The 17,672-nt window shown below is 41.6% G+C and overlaps 5 protein-coding genes across 5 annotated transcripts; 1 reads left to right on the top strand and 4 right to left on the bottom strand.

Annotated features, from left to right (window-relative positions):
- Positions 1-479: 479 nt before the first annotated feature.
- FA14DRAFT_175777 (uncharacterized protein) lies at positions 480-3,027 on the bottom strand (the record flags this gene model as incomplete). The annotated part of the gene is made up of 5 exons (XM_025500603.1): positions 480-593; positions 2,202-2,327; positions 2,388-2,489; positions 2,559-2,686; positions 2,760-3,027. 5 exons carry the CDS (start codon positions 3,025-3,027, stop codon positions 480-482), a joined length of 738 nt encoding a protein of 245 aa, XP_025356757.1.
- Positions 3,028-7,563: 4,536 nt separating this feature from the next.
- FA14DRAFT_151902 (uncharacterized protein) lies at positions 7,564-8,103 on the bottom strand (the record flags this gene model as incomplete). The annotated part of the gene is made up of 1 exon (XM_025497492.1): positions 7,564-8,103. One exon carries the CDS (start codon positions 8,101-8,103, stop codon positions 7,564-7,566), a length of 540 nt encoding a protein of 179 aa, XP_025356758.1.
- A 1,302-nt stretch (positions 8,104-9,405) lies between these two features.
- FA14DRAFT_676 (uncharacterized protein) lies at positions 9,406-10,823 on the bottom strand. The gene is made up of 2 exons (XM_025502688.1): positions 10,724-10,823; positions 9,406-10,648 (listed from the first exon to the last, which is right to left on the bottom strand). Exon 2 carries the CDS (start codon positions 10,596-10,598, stop codon positions 9,750-9,752), a length of 849 nt encoding a protein of 282 aa, XP_025356759.1. The 5' UTR covers positions 10,599-10,648; positions 10,724-10,823; the 3' UTR covers positions 9,406-9,749.
- FA14DRAFT_675 (uncharacterized protein) lies at positions 10,824-13,307 on the bottom strand. Its single transcript, XM_025502681.1, has 8 exons — positions 12,165-13,307; positions 11,826-12,096; positions 11,676-11,759; positions 11,475-11,598; positions 11,323-11,400; positions 11,185-11,245; positions 10,998-11,101; positions 10,824-10,928 (listed from the first exon to the last, which is right to left on the bottom strand). The coding sequence occupies exons 1-7, from the start codon at positions 12,997-12,999 to the stop codon at positions 11,043-11,045; spliced, it is 1,512 nt and encodes a 503-aa protein (XP_025356760.1). The 5' UTR covers positions 13,000-13,307; the 3' UTR covers positions 10,824-10,928; positions 10,998-11,042.
- Positions 13,308-15,614: 2,307 nt separating this feature from the next.
- FA14DRAFT_671 (uncharacterized protein) lies at positions 15,615-16,354 on the top strand. Its single transcript, XM_025502676.1, has one exon. It carries the CDS (start codon positions 15,779-15,781, stop codon positions 16,250-16,252), a length of 474 nt encoding a protein of 157 aa, XP_025356761.1. The 5' UTR covers positions 15,615-15,778; the 3' UTR covers positions 16,253-16,354.
- The last annotated feature ends 1,318 nt before the right edge of the window (positions 16,355-17,672 follow it).

Genomic DNA, 17,672 nt, shown 5'->3' on the forward strand with positions numbered 1-17,672 from the left:
TTTTTTTTTTTTTTTTTTTTTTTTTTTTTTTTTTTTTTTTTTTTTTTTTTTTTTTTTTTTTTTTTTTTTTTTTTTTTTTTTTTTTTTTTTTTTTCTTTTTTTTTTTTAAAAAGAACTTTTCATCATCTACTGTATGTGCGACTGACCCGTCTTATGTTCATCTTAGAGCACGTATTTCATTACCGGATGCTTTATTGCATGCCAGCATACCCTTACCTCAATCTTCTCGTCCCGGTAAATGCAGACTTTTATGTCATGGATGAGTCATCTAAACAATGCCTCTTCTATCTCTTTGCGTATACCTTCTCAACAATTCAAAAGATACTGCCAGATGAAGGAAAGCTAAAATTACTCCGTCACATCGACGTTGACGTTCTGAAGATCCTGTTGACAATGATACTCAGACTCATGGAAGAAGAAAAAGTAAGGTCAGCGATTGAATAAGTGTACGAGATACAATATATTTACAATATCATACATTATCGAATGAGGTCTCTCGTCTTCACTTTTGCTTTCTCGCCTACCAGACCGGCTTTTCCTTGAATGATAAGCTGTTTATCAACTTCAAGTGCAAGTGTAAAAGGTGTTGTGATCTGATGATGGGATTGAGCTTAATGTTATTATGAATCTGTTTCGGGGATATGATCTTGCCTATTTTCCTTTTTAACACTTGGAAAAGTGAGATGGGAGTGTTTGATAGAAAGGGTAAATTTATAAAAATTACAAACTCGACGTTGGGTTTGGTCCACAAATGTTGAGTGTAAATTGGTGAATATTGTGGGCGATAATTGCCTGTGCGAATCAAGCTGCAAGGAGAATAAAATAGTGCAAAATGAGAAGGAGATCTTCGAAATTTAAAGAATTAGAATCGCATGCTTTAGAACAGGGTACACTTTGAACGATCAACAATGCAACGCGCGAAAGCTCGATGTTGCCATCACGATGAACCTGATAAACGAGGCGAATAAGAAATGTTTACAAATGCAGGCAATGGCATTGTTTCGCATTTTGGTCGGCACAAAATACATGAATTGCAGGGTTTTTCAAAAATTTTCTAACACAGGATGCCAGGCAACACCTCGCTGGATGTAGTTCCACAATTCCAGCTTTGGACAGCTTCTTATTAACTTTCCGCAATGGCGCTGTTGCTGCATCGTAGTAGCCAATCCTTCCAACCAAAAGAGCACGAATTCAGTGGACCGTGACTTTTGAGCGTTTATGGAGTCGTCAATTATGAAATCAGACCGTCAAGACCCTATATTTGTAGATTCACTATGCAGTCGGGAGATGGATATCGCGCTTGAATTCGAGACAGATGACAAAAATTGTTGGTGACGGTAAGCTTCCACTTCAAAAGTTTGAAATACAATTTTGAGGCAGCTTAAGAGGAAAAAAAGTGCATGACGTGAATCCTCTCATTAGGACACAGGAACGGGAGTAAATCATATCACTGATGAACATCCCGAGGCTCGTTCACAGTGCCCTGATGTCTTTACCTTTTTACCGTGCAATTTGTGGCGCAGGGGATGTCCGTTTCGCACTTGCTTGAAAATGTATCTTGGTGTTTCAAACAGTATCAGCTCCTAAAGAAGCCCCGTCGACTCGTCAGATTCGACAGATGCATCACCATTCGTCGATCTGAGGTAATTGAAACGGTCATTCGCTTTTACTCGAACAATCTTTTGATAGCACGGTTAGCGTAAAAAGTCGGATTGCCTCTACTAAGAATTGCCCCTACTGGCACTGTGCTCTTCTCTCTCCATTTTCCCTCTCAACGTGCTTGCTGTACCTCCTAGATCTTACATCGGAAATTTTATCCAATCATCCCCATCTTACTTCATAAGTACTGCCTAGGATCGTCGAGGCGCTGCGCCTTAGAAGCGGGACGCAGCGTACGAATCAAAGTCAATTTTTACTTCTTACTTTGTCTGGATGAGGAGCTTGGCCCAATGAGGGAAAGTACGAATAACCTCGAATGTGTTTGAGTATACACTGCTTGTAGTGAAATCTTAGGAAATCATCTCGAGGAAGTTCAAGATCGTCCTTTATCCGAAAGCGCGATTTCTGTATATGTTTCCCATGATACTGGCGTAAACTTGTGTTGTAGAATACATGTACGATATAGTCTCCTTTTGTCCCCTGCGTAATAGGTGGTATTTATCAGAGTAAGAAGGAAAGAAATAGCACAGTAGAATACTTACTTTAGGATCGGGAAAGAGAGACCATTCTGCCTGGTCAAAAGAATGGTGCAGCGATCCTGATAGCAGCATTCCAAAGCCCACCTCATGCAGAGAGCTGGGTCTGTATCCTAGGATCTCTTCGTAGTACTATGAAACTCTGTATGTAAGCAGATTTGATTCCTTCAATTTATGTCTGGTAATTCTCACCTCGGGTCGACTTTGAGGCAAAATGTGAGCTGCGACAGTGTTGGCTTCGTCCGAAACGATGCACCAGCCATCGCGAATTAGAAGTCGACTTCGGAATGCCGACTTTCAGTGTATAATAGAGGTTAGCAGACTGCTCTCTCCTTGTATCGCTCAAAGGTGGCAGGTCCTTACCTGATTCCCGCTAGATCCTGTAACAGAGGATGCACTCATTGTGCCAGAGTATGAGTCCTGCACCGGACCTCTGTGCTTGTGATGCAACCTTGGCCCTACGATCGGTGTACAAGCCCTCTGTGGCCCATCTGTAGAACATGAGAGAGTATGCTAAAAGTTAGAAGGTACGCCCACGACTTAAAAATAATTGATTCTACCTACCGTCTTGGACGAAGAAGTACCTTGCAGCTGTTGGTATTTGGCTGTAATCCACATCAGCTCCGCTCTGGTTCACGAGTTTACCCACTTCTATCACACTCGATTGGACGCAGAATGTGATGTATGCCCAATTCAATACCTCCCCGCGTTCAAGGAACTCAACCGAAAAGCCGACGATGCGGTCGCCACTCTGGTCAAAGATTTCGATTATGCCCTTCTGGGGCCAAATAGCCGGTGTGAGAGAGTATTGAGACTGTTTCAAGTTCGCCATTTATTTTTTTAGTGTTGGTCTTCGTGAAGGCGATGCAAAATGAAGTCTTTACATGTGATATCAAGTAGTCGAATCAGCCTTTGTCTTTTTGTCGACATTGAGGCGCCGTTGATGGTGTAGCCACGTGTTGGACAACAAATTTGGGTTCTTTCAATTGCATGAAACGCCAGCAATTCCTTAGCTCTGGGTTGTATCACTTTCTTCGCAGATGCATGGAGAACTTTTGAATCTGGTACGCGTTTCACTTTTACCTTGAAGACTCAGAAAATTTCACACTTAACGCGTTTGTCCAAGTCTTGCAGCAGATAGTTCATTCATCCAGGTAGAGAATTTGCAACAACAATTATGAAGTACAAGACCACGTACATTTACGACAAAATCACATCGTTGTGCGGCGAACGAGACTTTACAAAGCCATGTTCAGATGTCTCTCAGCAAGATTTTACCATTCCTCTGATCTTCTTCATATGAGCGCTGTGAGAGAACTCGTGCGGGACATATTCTAGTAGCAGTATGTCGAGCATGCTCTAATGGTGATGCACGAGGAAATGTTATCGATTTGTGTAAAGTGCCGTAATCATGGCCTACTACGCAGTATCTCTTCCTTTCCTCACATAATTCAAGGCACGTTAGCCAATTCGAAAGTCAAGAAATCGATTTTCTCCGCTTTCTCAGCCGCGTCTCGATTGCAATGATGATGACAAACACGCAAAAGGATATTCTTATTCTCAGTATTATTCTTTTTTCTCGTTGGAGTTATCTGTTTCTCTGATTGCCCTTTCAAACCAATGCAGCAATTACTATGGACCAATCCTTTTCAAGTTTCCTGGCTGCAGTGTAATAAAATCTGCTTTTCTCTCCACTACATCGAGGATAGAGTGCTATTCAACTCTTTGCCTTCGGAGATGCAGCATAGCTGAAATCTCTCTACAAACTCGACAAATGTTCCGAGAAGAGCTCGACTGCCTTTGGGCCAGTGATAAAAAGATCGCCATATGAGTCAATGTGATTGCTTCCTGGGATGATCAGGAGCTCTTTCGGCTCCTTTGCAGCTTGAATTACTACCTCACTGTGATGCATTGATTATGCCATGTCACCTTCAGCCATCAGCAAAGGTCTTGGACTAATCAGGTGTTGAAAATTTGAAGGAGTCGTACGCCAATACTTGATCATAGCTTTTTGCAGGCATCTTCTGACCGGACCTTGACCTTGGCCCATCGAGTTCCACAATATCCGATTGCATCTCGGTAGAATGGATCACTTTTCGGTGTTTGCTCTTCGGGTATCGTGAAGGGGTTGTAGAAGTCGGAAATGGCAGATTTGAAAAGGAAGAAAGACAAAGAGCAGATCATAATGAAGGAGATGGAAATTCTTAAATTTATTTTAGTCTTCTTTCAATTCTCCTGCAAGGAATGTAACGCGTTGCAAACGTGTAAGAAATTCATTCACACTATAGTGACTCTGCACAATGAAACGAAAGGTAGAAAGGGATGGAGATAAGGAGGCGAGAGATGGGGGATGCCTTAATGCCGGTTCAATATTCCCCGCCATTAAGCGTGGAGCGAACCCTTCTTTACCCACCTCTCTTCATTCATTAAAATTCTCTTTGCTATCATTCAATATCGGATCTGACACGAGCACTTCTTCGCTCTCTTTGCATTCTTTATTCAGCGCCACAGGCGGTTGAGCACTCAGTCCATGAGGCGGAAGTGGTTCATGCATATTTACGGCGATTGCATATGGCTTACGAGGCGCTTATGTGTACATCATCGGTAGAAGAGAGGAAGAATTAGACGAAGACGTTCAAGACTTCGAAGCAAAAAGATCAGAAGTAGTAAGACGAAACAATAACATGGAAGCGTAAGCAGCAAAAGATGGTAAAATTATTGACATTCAAGGAAACCTGTCTAGCAAAGAAGAAATTGAAAAAGGTAGCCGAACGTATGGTCAATATGAAAGTCATCTAGACATTCTTATTTTATGGAGCAGGAATCTTTCGTGATACCGACAATGAGCAATTAAGAAGATGGTCAAATATCCTCCTATCACTACTAATTCTTTTTTTTTCTGATGGCTGATCAATATATGCTAGATCGTTGATTTTATCCTCTCTTTTAATATCATTATCACAGTCCTGCACAGAAGCAGTTACGAAATGTGTCTACGAGCCCAATTATTTTCAGTTTGAGCTTTAATTTTCGTGCGCTGGCTTCCGTCTAGGACTGTATCAGCGGATTGAGTAAAACCCTAAAAGCCCTACCCTTCCTTGCCTAGTTTAAACATGAAGATACCTATTGCAGATAAGGCAGATCTCGATCGCCGTGAATCCCAAGTGACAGTAAAATTGCTGTTCCACAGATCCTTCTTCTTTAAGGTATTGGAGTGAAATTTCTGGAAATGATCATGCAGCGTTGGGCACTTCCGCAATTTTACGCACAAATGAACTACGATGCAGTGCACATTTTAAGGTTCATTCCCCATGATGTAGCAAAACTACATAATAAAGCGAGAAAGGTGGAAATAGCAGTAATTGAAGCAAAAGACCATCTCGAAAAATACCATTATCGCATATTTGTTTCAAAACGCAAACAATTGGGCGATAGTCGGGGTGAGGTGACTGTTTAAGGTATAGATTCAATGAAGTTTATTGTCCCCACATTCGATCAGCGTATATTTCTCTTCCCTGCTTCCAGCCCTACCTCGTTATTGGACAGGAACAAACTCCTGTCTACTATTCGACGAGCCTCATGACGAATTAATTGGCGCGAAAGGATACGCAACGCAGTACGAAAGCGACGCGGTACGAAAAATGAGTAGCGAAACAATAGTACGATTGTTTTTTTCTCTTAGCGTTCGAAAAGCACATCAAGTGCCGAATCTAAAATCGTCCCTCAAAACAGTAAAGTAAGCGCGAGGGCGAAAGGAACAATGCCTGAAAGCTAGTTGGGTTTTTCCCTTGTTCTCACAGGAGTGGTCCAGTAGGGGCTGAAGAAGGGAGATCACTCTGATATACAAAGACACGGTGTCTACAGATACGAATCAATTGGTTTCTTCGAGATCGTCCATGCCCTGGCCGTTTACGATCTCACACTCTACTGAGCAAATTTATTATATGACGGATGGATATGTGTGACAGAATAATCTGTTCGCTTCCTTTTTGCTCCTTGACTTTGCAATGTCGTCCATTTGTAGTTCTTATTTGCGCCTAATGAATGTGACTTGCTTTTTGTCGTCGTCACATTCATTCTTTGGGACATACGACACAATTTTAGCGCGATGCGATTACAGGCACAACTAAAAGCCACAAAGAAAATTGAAACAGCTTTGCAGATGATCTAACGCGCTGACGAAAAATGCAGAATCTTTCCCAACGAATGATCGCGAAAGTCTTCCAAAGGCAAAGAATGTTTTATCAATAAATACTTTGAGATCGCAGACAGGGTCTTTGGGGCAGGCGCAATCAAAGTTGTCGAGGTTCGCACGCATTTCCTTGTAACATTCATTGATTTCATTGCTGAAATTACTAGCATTCTGGCGTCACGGTCGTAGAGTTATTGCATGCATTTCTTTTCACATCTTCACTTAAGATCCATATGTCAAAGGATCAAAATCTAAGCCGTGAGGCCGAAGCGCGGTTACTCCGTGGCTTTCGAGACTTTTCTTTGAACTACTTTGTACTGTTGCTGCTGGCATCGTTAATGCGCTCCAGGTCATCGCTGCAACGCATGGTCTCTTTTGGTAGATAGTGAAGTTTCAATTAAACAAGTGTGTGGCAACTTCGGTATGACATATCCTCCAGAAGGATAACTTGCGAGATCATGAATGTAAAACTGCTGCGCAAACGAGAGTAAGAGTAAGATTCAGAAAATATCCCGAACAAGACAGCTTTGCTTTCCTTGTTAGAATGCTTAGTTTACTTCTATAAGAGACCAGTACAGGGAAACCTGACGCTCCGTTCGATGATGTTTCAAGACCACCGCTGCGCACCATTGTTATAGCATCAGTTTTCTCAATCATTTTTCCCAAACAATTTACGTTGTCCTCCGGCAGAAATAGAGAAACATAAAAATCCCTTTGTCTCGTTTCTCATCCCCTTGGTACCGCGCGTTCCGAATTAAATTCCCATTTAATCTCTTTGTTTCCTCATAAGACAATCTTGGCTCACCTTCGTTACCCAATTATGACGCATGGTCCTCTTTGCATCAACAATCATGGCCGAGGATCAAAGCTGAGAAGTACTTATTGCAAAACAAGTCAGCCAGTCTCGTTCCACGTCCGACAAAAATTAAAAAAATCATACCAGAAGCGTTTTTGCAAGACTGATAACATTTCATGTAGGTGTGGTGGATGTGCAAAACATCTCCCGGCAGCACTGAAGAAGATTTTCCATGGAGTAAGAAACTATGAAAGACATTGAAATGTAGACGAAAATGCTGCTCTTGCTCCTTCAGGAAGAATTGGATTATGCAGCACCACGGGAAAGTACGCGAGCGACCTAAAGCAAATCAAGACCCAGTGATATTTATCTTGGAAAGTTCATCTTTGCAATGCTTCTCCAATAGGGAAAGCGACTCCATAGATATTTTGTCCATTCTTTTGACGGTCAAGTTCTCGCATTGAGTTAATGTTTCCACTCCAATGAGGGATCCCATATAAAAAAAAAATTCTCGCCCTTTCGAGTCGCTTAAGTATGGACGACTCATTAGACTGCTTGCGAAGCTTGAGTAACTGCGCTTGGACAATGGGATATGCCTCACGATGAAATGTCTTTGACGTCACCGCAACATCAAGAGTCTTCAGAAGCTCGAAAATCCATTGAGCATATGCTTGACCCAGATGAAAGCACGCAAGTCTTACCTTCTCGCGAGCCTGAGAAAAGTCGATTTCCGCAGTTGACAGCTTCTCCAAATGCAACTTGACAAGTTCACCTGCGCTTTTTTCTTGACCTTCTTCTAGTCGCAGGGATCTATCAACCTCTCCGCTTTTTCTTGCATTTCCCGTCTTTATTATTTTCGTCAGCATCTCAAGAAGTTTGAATGCTCTAATTTTTCCTGCTTCTTTAGATGAAGTTGACATGGGATCGTAGGGACAACCCTAGCAGGCTACCCATTCTTTTCGTGGCTCTCACATCAATTTGCAATGTTTACATGTACAAAACGTTCTTGTACTATACATGCAAAATTTACGTGTCTTTATATAACTACATCTTACAAATCTGAAATCTGTCACGTTCGTGTTATCCAAATGTATCTATCTAGCAAATTCTTCATGATGAGGAGTTTCAGATAAATCTGCAAACATTTTGGAGCCTAAAGACCAAAAGGAGTCATAGCAATTAGGTTACAATACTGGAAAATTCTGTTATACTACAATTATTCCTGTGGCTCCTTTTGTTACTACGTTTGAGACTCTGAAAATGAATTTTGTTCAAGTGAAAGATTGGGAGAAACGTCCAAGGACATCTCTTCGATGGTGGTATTGTGATTGGAAAAATCAGTATGACGAGTATTGCATAGATGATGAAGAAGGTGTATCTGAAACGGTAGAAAAATTGGCAAGGGCATTCACGCCATCTTTGTCTGCTTGTTGTTGTGGTTGTGGTGGTGGTGGCGATGATTCGAGCCAAAGTATTTTGACTTTTTCGATAGCTATAGTGAAAAGCCAAAGGCTATACTCATATTTATTTTCTTCTCCTTTTAAAGCGGTGCAACGTAAGCAACAATACTTTTATCAATTCAATCGCTTATAGGAAAAGTGAGAAAATCAGTGAGTAACAAAGTCCCTGCAGGTGGCTTTGCTTGGCTTGAGCGGATGATCAATTTCTCATTTTTGCATTTTGGTGTAAGGCAGAATTAGCTTCAGATGGCGAAATAAAGGCAGAAAAGAGTGGGGATCTGGAATGATATAGATATATGGCATCGATTGAAAGATTGAGAAATTTTTCAATATCGTGCTCGGTCTTGAGGATGTGCACAATTTTCAAACTTGAGTGGAGACCTTGTAACATCAAGAACAATTCTTCGGGTAATGTGTTTGACTTGCTCAGAATGCATTACTCTCGTGTTAACGGTCATTTTTACATCCACAATTTGTATAAGATAATACTCTAACCCTCATATGCGTCTGTGCACGAATCCGGTTTGAGAGAAAATTCGACCTGGTTTTGGTTACGATAAGCCCGCGCTACCGCATGTCTTCGACAAAGCGTACATTGACATTGACAGCCGCTAGCTTATATGATTTATATGGAATTTCGAACGATTGCTGAACCACGCGTACGAGTTTATTTTTTCCCGTGCGAATGGTTTTCTAAGACACGGTGTCTTTGTGTCCAAGAATCGAACTATAGCGTTCTCCACGCTCTACAGACATCCTATAGGAGCAAGTAAGACGCACAAAAACATTGGTAGCACTTGCTTTCCCTCGCTTACGCTATTGGTGAACAACTTTTAGCCTTCACCCCTTGATATCCCATTTCTATAGAGTAAAATAAGGCTCCCTATCAACTTTTCATCTTAAGCTGAATATCTCTATTTTTCCATGCGAATTCGTGAACTATCTCCTCAAACCCCGCAAGTAAATTTCCTCTTGTGCGGGGACGCGTGCGCTTTCACGCCAGTCCAACAAAATAAATGTTCAAAACACTATTTCTCTTTTTTTCGAAAATCTTATTTCGTCTCGCCTGCAAAGTAGTATCTGAAGCTGCACATCCAAACATCATCTTAAAAAAAAGTATATATGATAATCGGAAATATAATTACAAGGTCAAGTAAAATCTCGCGTTTTTTTTCAGATGTTCCATGAGTAGCTTCCATCAGTCTAGAAGAAGAACTACGATGCAGTTGCATGACATGTAGGTCTTGAAAAAGACTAGCAATTAGCAACATACACCGCCTTGAGTAAAAAAAAAGGAAAAGGGAGCGGTCCCGTTCTGAATGACGCAAAATGTAAATACAGGAACAAGAGAATCGGCTTGACGATTTGTACGATATCGGTCGTAGATATTCAATCAAACTAATTGCTAGCTCTCTGCCTTCGTTGGATGTAATTCCACATCTCTTTTGTAGTTTTTGACTTCTGGTATAACTCAGAATATTATACCAAATCCCTTGATTCTGACCGACATCGCTACTGTCAAGTCTCACTAAAATTTTCACCTCGTCTGCTGTTTTTGCCGTCTTCCCTTCGATTTTGACAGATATTCGTTGCCCGCTGGGATAATTGAGTTCTGGAAACCATTTAGACACCACTTTTATAGGTATAAATATCCTCGGGCTGTCCCGACCATAAACGTGTATTCTCCGCGATGAATTAGACGGCAGCGTTCGCGGAAGAATTTTAAATGCAGGATCATCTTCGTCAAGCTCGGCGCTTGGTACAAGCTCTACAAGTTTGGATAGATCGTGAGCGTCTGTCTGGAATAGTGCTTTTCCCTCCAATGCAGCTTTGCTTGCCAGCTTAGTAAACTTCGACAATTCAGTTCCCAGACGGAAGTCAGCGAAGACTTGAACCCACCTGCCCAGTGACGTGGAGAAGATCATCAATCCAACGCCTTTCAAAGACTCTGCCATATCTAGAGGTAAGCCTGGTCCTTCCCACAATGGTTGATTGGAACCAAACTCTAATTTCAGAAAGAACTGTAGATGAGGTGAGCTTTATACCAACGGCAAGGTAATGAAATCCCAAATATACTTACAAATTCTTTTTCCTCATTCACCCTCGAGAAAAGCATTCTTACATCATTGGCAAAAGGTAAAGGTAGGCGTTCCCCATTATTTAGAAAAGCTATGATTGCGCGACCTTGCCGAGAAAGGGGTAAGCTGCCAATTAGTAGCTCCCCAACATCTTTCTCTTTTCCCAGAAATCGAGAGGTTGACCTGCTGTGTTCCTCGATTGCGAGCCTGAGCGAATGATGCCAGATTTATAATCAGTAAATTGCGCGCAAACATCTTTGGAACAGCGAAACTTACAATCTCTGGGCGAACTCTTCCTTCGGAAGATATCTAATGAGCCGATCAGCAAACTTTAAAAGCCACTTTGTGCGATGAAAGATTGAGTGGAATTGGAGATGGATCTGGGGATAAAGCATGGTCAGTCTGTTGCCATTGCAAGAATTTCAAGGACTCTACGAGCAACGATTGCACGTTCAAAACTCACATCTAAATCTTTCAGAAGTAATTTCAACCCACCATACATCTTTTGATACGACTGAGGCATACTGGGAAATAAATCAGTCTGGCGAATTGTGGCTATCAGTAATGCAGCATCGGCTTTCAAGACTTTCATGGCACTTACTCCTTCACTTATGCCTCCTACTAGCAACTGTATCGACAAAAACAGAGGCTGTTGGGAATCGTTGTCGACTTTGCAGCGCTTAGAAAGAAACAAGTAAATAAAAATGAGTATGTTGTGCTTCTTTGTAATGAGAGAGAAAAAACATTACTTACTTTTAAAATCTCTTGCAAACAATATTTTGGTATGAAAAAGCCTCCAAAATTACTCGCCTTCCAAGAGAAAAATGTCTGTCCTCTCATTTTGCTCTTGCTTCTCTTGATTCTGAGTTGGAACTCTCTTCCAATAAAGAAAAGTCGGAGAGAATGTAAAAATGTGCCACAACAACGAGATCTGAAAGATAGGAAAACACTTACCCTGATTGTAGTAGTCGTGCAACCTCTTTCAAATATAGCGTGTACAATCGGTTGTACTCATATTTAATTCTCTCAAGTTCAAGTCTTGAGTGAGTATATGGGTCAGCTCTCAAGATTCAAGAAAACTGACCAAGCTGTCAGAGAACTCACGAGTTTTGTCCACTTCGACACAAAATGCCGTAGTAGAGGTACGTATTGTGTAAAGCGCAGGCGATCGGTGCAATAGAAGGATTGGGACGGAGCTTGTCCTGTTGTGAATAAGATTGGGCCTGTTCCATGCAGGGCGTGGAGTTGAGTCCGATATAGGACACAGCAGGCAGACCGATCTCTGCGCGGAAATGCAGGTAGCTTTTGTCTTTTCGATATGTGCCCAAAAGGCATGACAGAAATGCTTCAAAAATTGCGCAAACCAAGTTCGATTCTTTGGAGGGAAGAATAAGTGGTCAAAATCGTATCAACATTTCTGGCCAGAATGTAAAACCCACTTACCTTGCGATGGTGCTGCAAGAATGTTTGCAGGCAGAAAGTACAAGGAACCTTCTTTTTCCAATTCGAATGCGGCATACTGATGAAAGAAGCTTTCAAGACGTCGCTTATGTTCATCGCTATATACAGCTTTCGCAATCTCTGCATAATGACCTTTGAATCTGTGCAGTAAAGATTGGGATCTACCGACATAGACAGCAGATACATCGCGTTTCTGGTTCAAGAGCACACAAATATATGTGCCTCCAGAGTCTTGCAATGGCGACTCTCGAGGGTCTCGCAGCTCGGCCCCCGTACAATGCTGAAGTTTACCCATGAGAACCCCGGAAATAAATTTCTGAGCGGGAACTGAAAGCGTACTAAAGAAAGTGTGTTGGAGTTGCTCATTTTCACAAAGTAAAGCTCGTGCTTCTGACTCTTCTAATAATGCCATCTTGGAAGTTTGTCCGAAGGATGCTCGCGAAAGTCTTGCAAATGCGGAAAATACCCTACCAATAAGAATCTTAAGATCATGTATAGGCTCTTTTGGGGGAACACAATCAAAGTTGATGGGTTCTGAGTACGTTTTATGGTCACCTTCGTCGGATTTGCCGGTGAAGTTCTTCATGCTTCGCCTTTTTGACTCTGAACTGATCGCCTCTAGTTCTTTCCACACTTTTTCATGAGTTAATTCCGATCCATATGTCATAGGATCATAACCTAGCCTGTGAGGTCGAAATGCAGCCCTCTCGTCACTTTCGGCAAGTTCCTCTTCTGAATGTTGAGTACTTTCGCTGCTTGCAAAGTTTTCGAGAGATTCATCGTTGGAGTGCACGGTCTCCATTTCTGAGACATCCATTTTTTATCAATGAGTTGAGGTCAAGCACACGCCTCAATAGCCACACTGAGGGGACTTTCTTTTTGTGAGATTCCGTGTAGCTCTCTTGCACTGATGACAGTGAGGATGGGAACAGAAAATATCTGAACAGCTTACCTTTGCTCTTTTTATACAGACGCATCCTTTCTTTTGTTAGATTGCAATGCGACAAATGCTTTGCTCCACAAATGTTGAATCTTGGCCTGAAGCACCTACTTTACCATCCGGTTCTCGCATTTATTTTCTCTCAACAATTCTTGCCAGACTTTCCTTGAAAGAAAAAATAACATGATTCCCTTTGTTTCATCCTTTGTTCTGGACTTTATCCTTTGTTCTGGCTTTTTATCCTTTATTTTGGCTTTTTTTCCCTTTGTCCCACGCGGTCAGGATCAGACTTCTCTTCCAACACCCTTATTTCCCAAATTAGCTTACAATGCCTCTCCTTTGTTCTTCATACATTGGTGTGATGCATTTTAAATTCATCTTTCTTCCTTGTTTCAAGATCAAGATAATACGAGGGGCAACGCGATGGGAAAGAGTAATCTTCCGTGATTAATCTGGCACAATTTAGTGAAATGTAGTGTCGAGTGCGTTCCTGCCAGTCTTGTAACATTTCCTGCACGGTATACAGACTATTTCCATTCAGCACTTCTGCGTTCACACCGTCACTTAGGGTTTTATTTCCAAAACGATATATTCATTGGTAGCCAAAGCACTGCCACCAGAAGCTCGAGAGAATCAGTGAAAAGCTCATAGTCATATTGCCTTGCGTTGTCAGGCCAGATGAAATTTGGAATATTCAACTCAAGATTACATAGTTTTTGCTGCATAGCTTTCGAATAAAAACGGTCGTCAAATCGGAAGGCGCATGTCGGTCCTTTGCAAAAATCTCTGCGGAAGTATCCTCCGCTGCTTGAACTAATAAGAGCGAGATCTCTACAGTGCGCATTACTGACAATGGAAGAGTAGCCGTTTTTCGCATTCGTTTCGGAGTTGCGGTGTATTCTACCTGAGCACGTCTCAGTGTAAGATTTGCCAGCAGATCGTGTACCTGACGATGTTCTCAATCGTGGAAGCCAACCATTCAGCGCAGCTTTGATTAGTTAATGACAATCTTTTGCTCAGTATACGGCCTGATACACCTGTAGGAGAGCATTTCCGGACAATAGTAAACCAGTGCCAGCACGAATCATGTGCGCTGTTTCGTGTTTGTCTGTATCATGTCACACACATAGAGATCAAACCTACAGAATCTGGAACACTAACTTCTATAAAGAAAAGCCTACTTCACTGTACTCGTTGAAGTGAAGTATAGATTGATTTGCCCTCCCTCTGGTAATAAAGGAAAACAGAACTGCTTTCTCACAAGGAATGCACGTATCACAACACGCCGAATCGCATACTTGATCGTTCAGTAGTTGTAAAGAGTGCAAGATGGCACGTTCAAGGCATTTGAGAAATCGGATTGTTGAGAGCGCAGGCTACCTTTGTTTCGACAAGTTCTTGTACCCAAACATTTCTTACGCCAGAAGGAACATTCGTCGGCATTCCATTCCTTTTTCCTGGTGAAATAATATAATCTGAATTGAAGTCTATGTATGCAATTTCCTCCTCAAGGAAGTTATCGTCTGCTAAACGAGCGAATCAATTATCAACAGCGCCGAGCTGTATAGATTCTCTGACATCGAAAGCTGCGTCTTCGTGACTGTCTTCTCCGGATCAGGCTTCATCGGTCTTGTCGCTGCTTTAGTGATTTACTTAAATGTGATACAGATGTGATGGCAATGTAATATTCCGCAACAGATCCTGATAAAGCCACCTTAATTTTTCCAGCTTTGCGTGTCGAGGACGTTTTGGCAGCGGTTCTGGATAGGCTCAAAGACATCTCGACTTGAATCTCATTAGATACTACGCCACTGATTGGAGATGAGTCAACTTTTTTCCAGCTTTACAATTCTACTGTGAGCATCAGAGATTGTCCTAAAAACCCAGTGTAATCTATTCTCCTTTGTCGGTGATGACCTAATCTAAGAAGTGAGTGTATGGAAAGAGAAGATGATAGACACGGATTCAATCGAGAAATCTTTTAGCGCCTAGATATATTACAGTGAGTTTTCCATCTAATAATAAGTATCCTGCTGTGCGTCTATTCTCACTCAGTATAGAACCTTCCGGGCTAAGACGAGCCAGCAATAAGAAATCGCCGCGTGGCGCTAAACTGATTAGATGCTCCAAGCTCATTTACGTGAAGTGGGAGAACGTGAGCCTAAGTTGACTTGCATACATCTTAATAATACATACAAGCAACTAGGCCTATCTGCTGTGCCGTGCGCTGCCACGCTAGTTAGACGGTACTCGCTGGAACGAATGGGAAGAGATCCAAAATCTCGCCTTCTCTCAATCATCTTACCTCGCAAACAACGCGGTCAGTGAAATATATATTGAATTCAGCCTCGATCTTTCACAAGCCATAAATATTTCCAACATATTATCATCACAATCGAAGCTGCGCTCGGGTGACTTTCTCAAATAAATTGCACAAAGTGTCTCTGTGACACCACTTGGCTGCGATTTTTTATCAATCAATAGAAATGACAGATCCATCAGGTGGAATGAAGGTACAGTTGCAACCGCCTAATCGCAAAGCATCCACGGCATCAACGTCTATTGTAAAAGTCCCCGTCTCCGAATGAAGAGTCGAAATTTCATCGTCTTCTTTACTTATACATACACGATTATCGCTTGAAATAAATGTTTAAAAATGGCAAATACTATCGTCAGCGAAACAGGAATACGAACGGACGAAGGTGTATCAGTCGACAGGGAGGATGAAAAAAGCCTCTTGTACGAATGGTTTACAATGTTCTGGAAAACTCTGCACGAATCTCTGCAATCACAATCAAACAGTCGCGGTATTCCTTCACTCGATTACAACAGGGAAGGGAAAAAAATCTGTGAAGGGAACTGTGAAGAGAAACAAAACCATTTGATCGCAGCGTCTCTGGCCAAGGATCTTGCTGCTCATCAGCAAACCGAAACACTTTTCCACGCGGATAGTAAATCTCAAAAATCGAAAGTCAGCATGAAAAAAAGTAGTTTTGGACAGACAAAGGAGCAGAGCCAAATATTAAACACGATTTATACCACTTCCTTGGTAAAACGGAAGAAATACGATCGTCTCAAAGCTCTGAGAAAGAAGCAAAAAGTTCACTTAGCCGTGGCTTCGGTCATATAACTGTAGACCTTAAAAACCAATCCGCGACATTCAGACAAGCCGAGCAGAAGTTGAGTGGTTGTTCTCATTTATAAAAACCTTCTGCGATATAGTTTGATCAAATCTGGAGTCTTCTGATTACCAAAATACCTTCAACATTGGTGACTGACGCCGATAATTTACATAAATTAACCCGCTTGAGAAACGACTTTACAGTTTAAGATTGATGAAAGTTTTGAATGTTCAATTAGGTAGGCACGTGTTTGACGAAAATACAAACTGGCAATGGCATCCATACCATCTTTGCCTGCTTCTTTATGTTGTTCTTGTTATTGCTGTTATGGTGGCGATGGCTTCGGGCCTAAGAATTTTGACTTTTTTGATAGTTAAAGTAAAAAGCAAGACGCTATACTCATGTATTTTTTTCTCCTTTTAAAGCGGTGCAACGTAAGCAACAATAGTAATTGACCTCTTCTTTTATCAATCCAATCGCTTATAGGAAATGTAAGTGTATCAGTGAGTAACAAAGTCCCTGCAGGTGGCTTTACTTGGCTTGAGCGGATGATCAAATCTCAATTTCGCATTCTGGTGTAAGGCAGAAAAAGCTTTAGATAGCGAAATAAATACAGAAAAGAAGGGAATCTGCAATGATGTAGATCTATAGCATCGATTGAAAGATTGAGATACTCTTCAATACTGTGCTCGGTTTCCAGGATATACACAGTTTTCAGACTTGAGTGGAGACCTTGTAACATCCAAAGCAACTCTACGAGTAATGTGCTTGACTTGCCTAGGTTGCATTATTCTGGTGGCTCGCACAATTGCATCTCTTTCCCTAAAAGTTGATGACTTTTTACAATATGAAGAGTAAAACCACAGGCTTTCGCGGGAGACTTGGGTTGAATTACAAAGCAGCACCGTTTGAAATGTTTAAGACTTGCCCCTAACCCTAACCTCTCAAAAATTTCAGAATACTAATGCAAAGCAGAAAAAAGATCGACAAAGCGTCATTCTTGGCTTATCGTCATTGATCGAGCCATTCATTATTCGCACTTGTCTGAAAATGAATGAATTGTACGACACCCAGATCTGATTCTTCAAAGCACCAATTTGCGTATGGATTTCTTCCCTGCTTCCAGCCCTCCCCCTGATTGGACCAGTCTTAATCACTGAGCGACGAAGCTCATGAGGGATTCATTAGTGTGAAAAAATACGCGAAGCAGTATGAAAAAATGAGTGATGAAGCAATATTACGAACTTTTTTTTTCTCTTAGCTTTCGAAAAGCAACCCATAAAATGCCAAAACTAAAATCGTGATTCAGATTCAGAAATGCGAGCGTGGAAGAAACAATGGCTGAAAGCTAGTAAAGGTTTTCCCTTGTTCTCAGAGGGATGGTCTAGTAAAGATTTAAGAAGGGGTATCACTCTTGTAGACAAAGAC

The sequence above is a fragment of the Meira miltonrushii genome (assembly GCF_003144205.1).
Source record: "Meira miltonrushii strain MCA 3882 unplaced genomic scaffold FA14scaffold_1, whole genome shotgun sequence".
Classification (NCBI taxonomy): domain Eukaryota; kingdom Fungi; phylum Basidiomycota; class Exobasidiomycetes; order Exobasidiales; family Brachybasidiaceae; genus Meira; species Meira miltonrushii.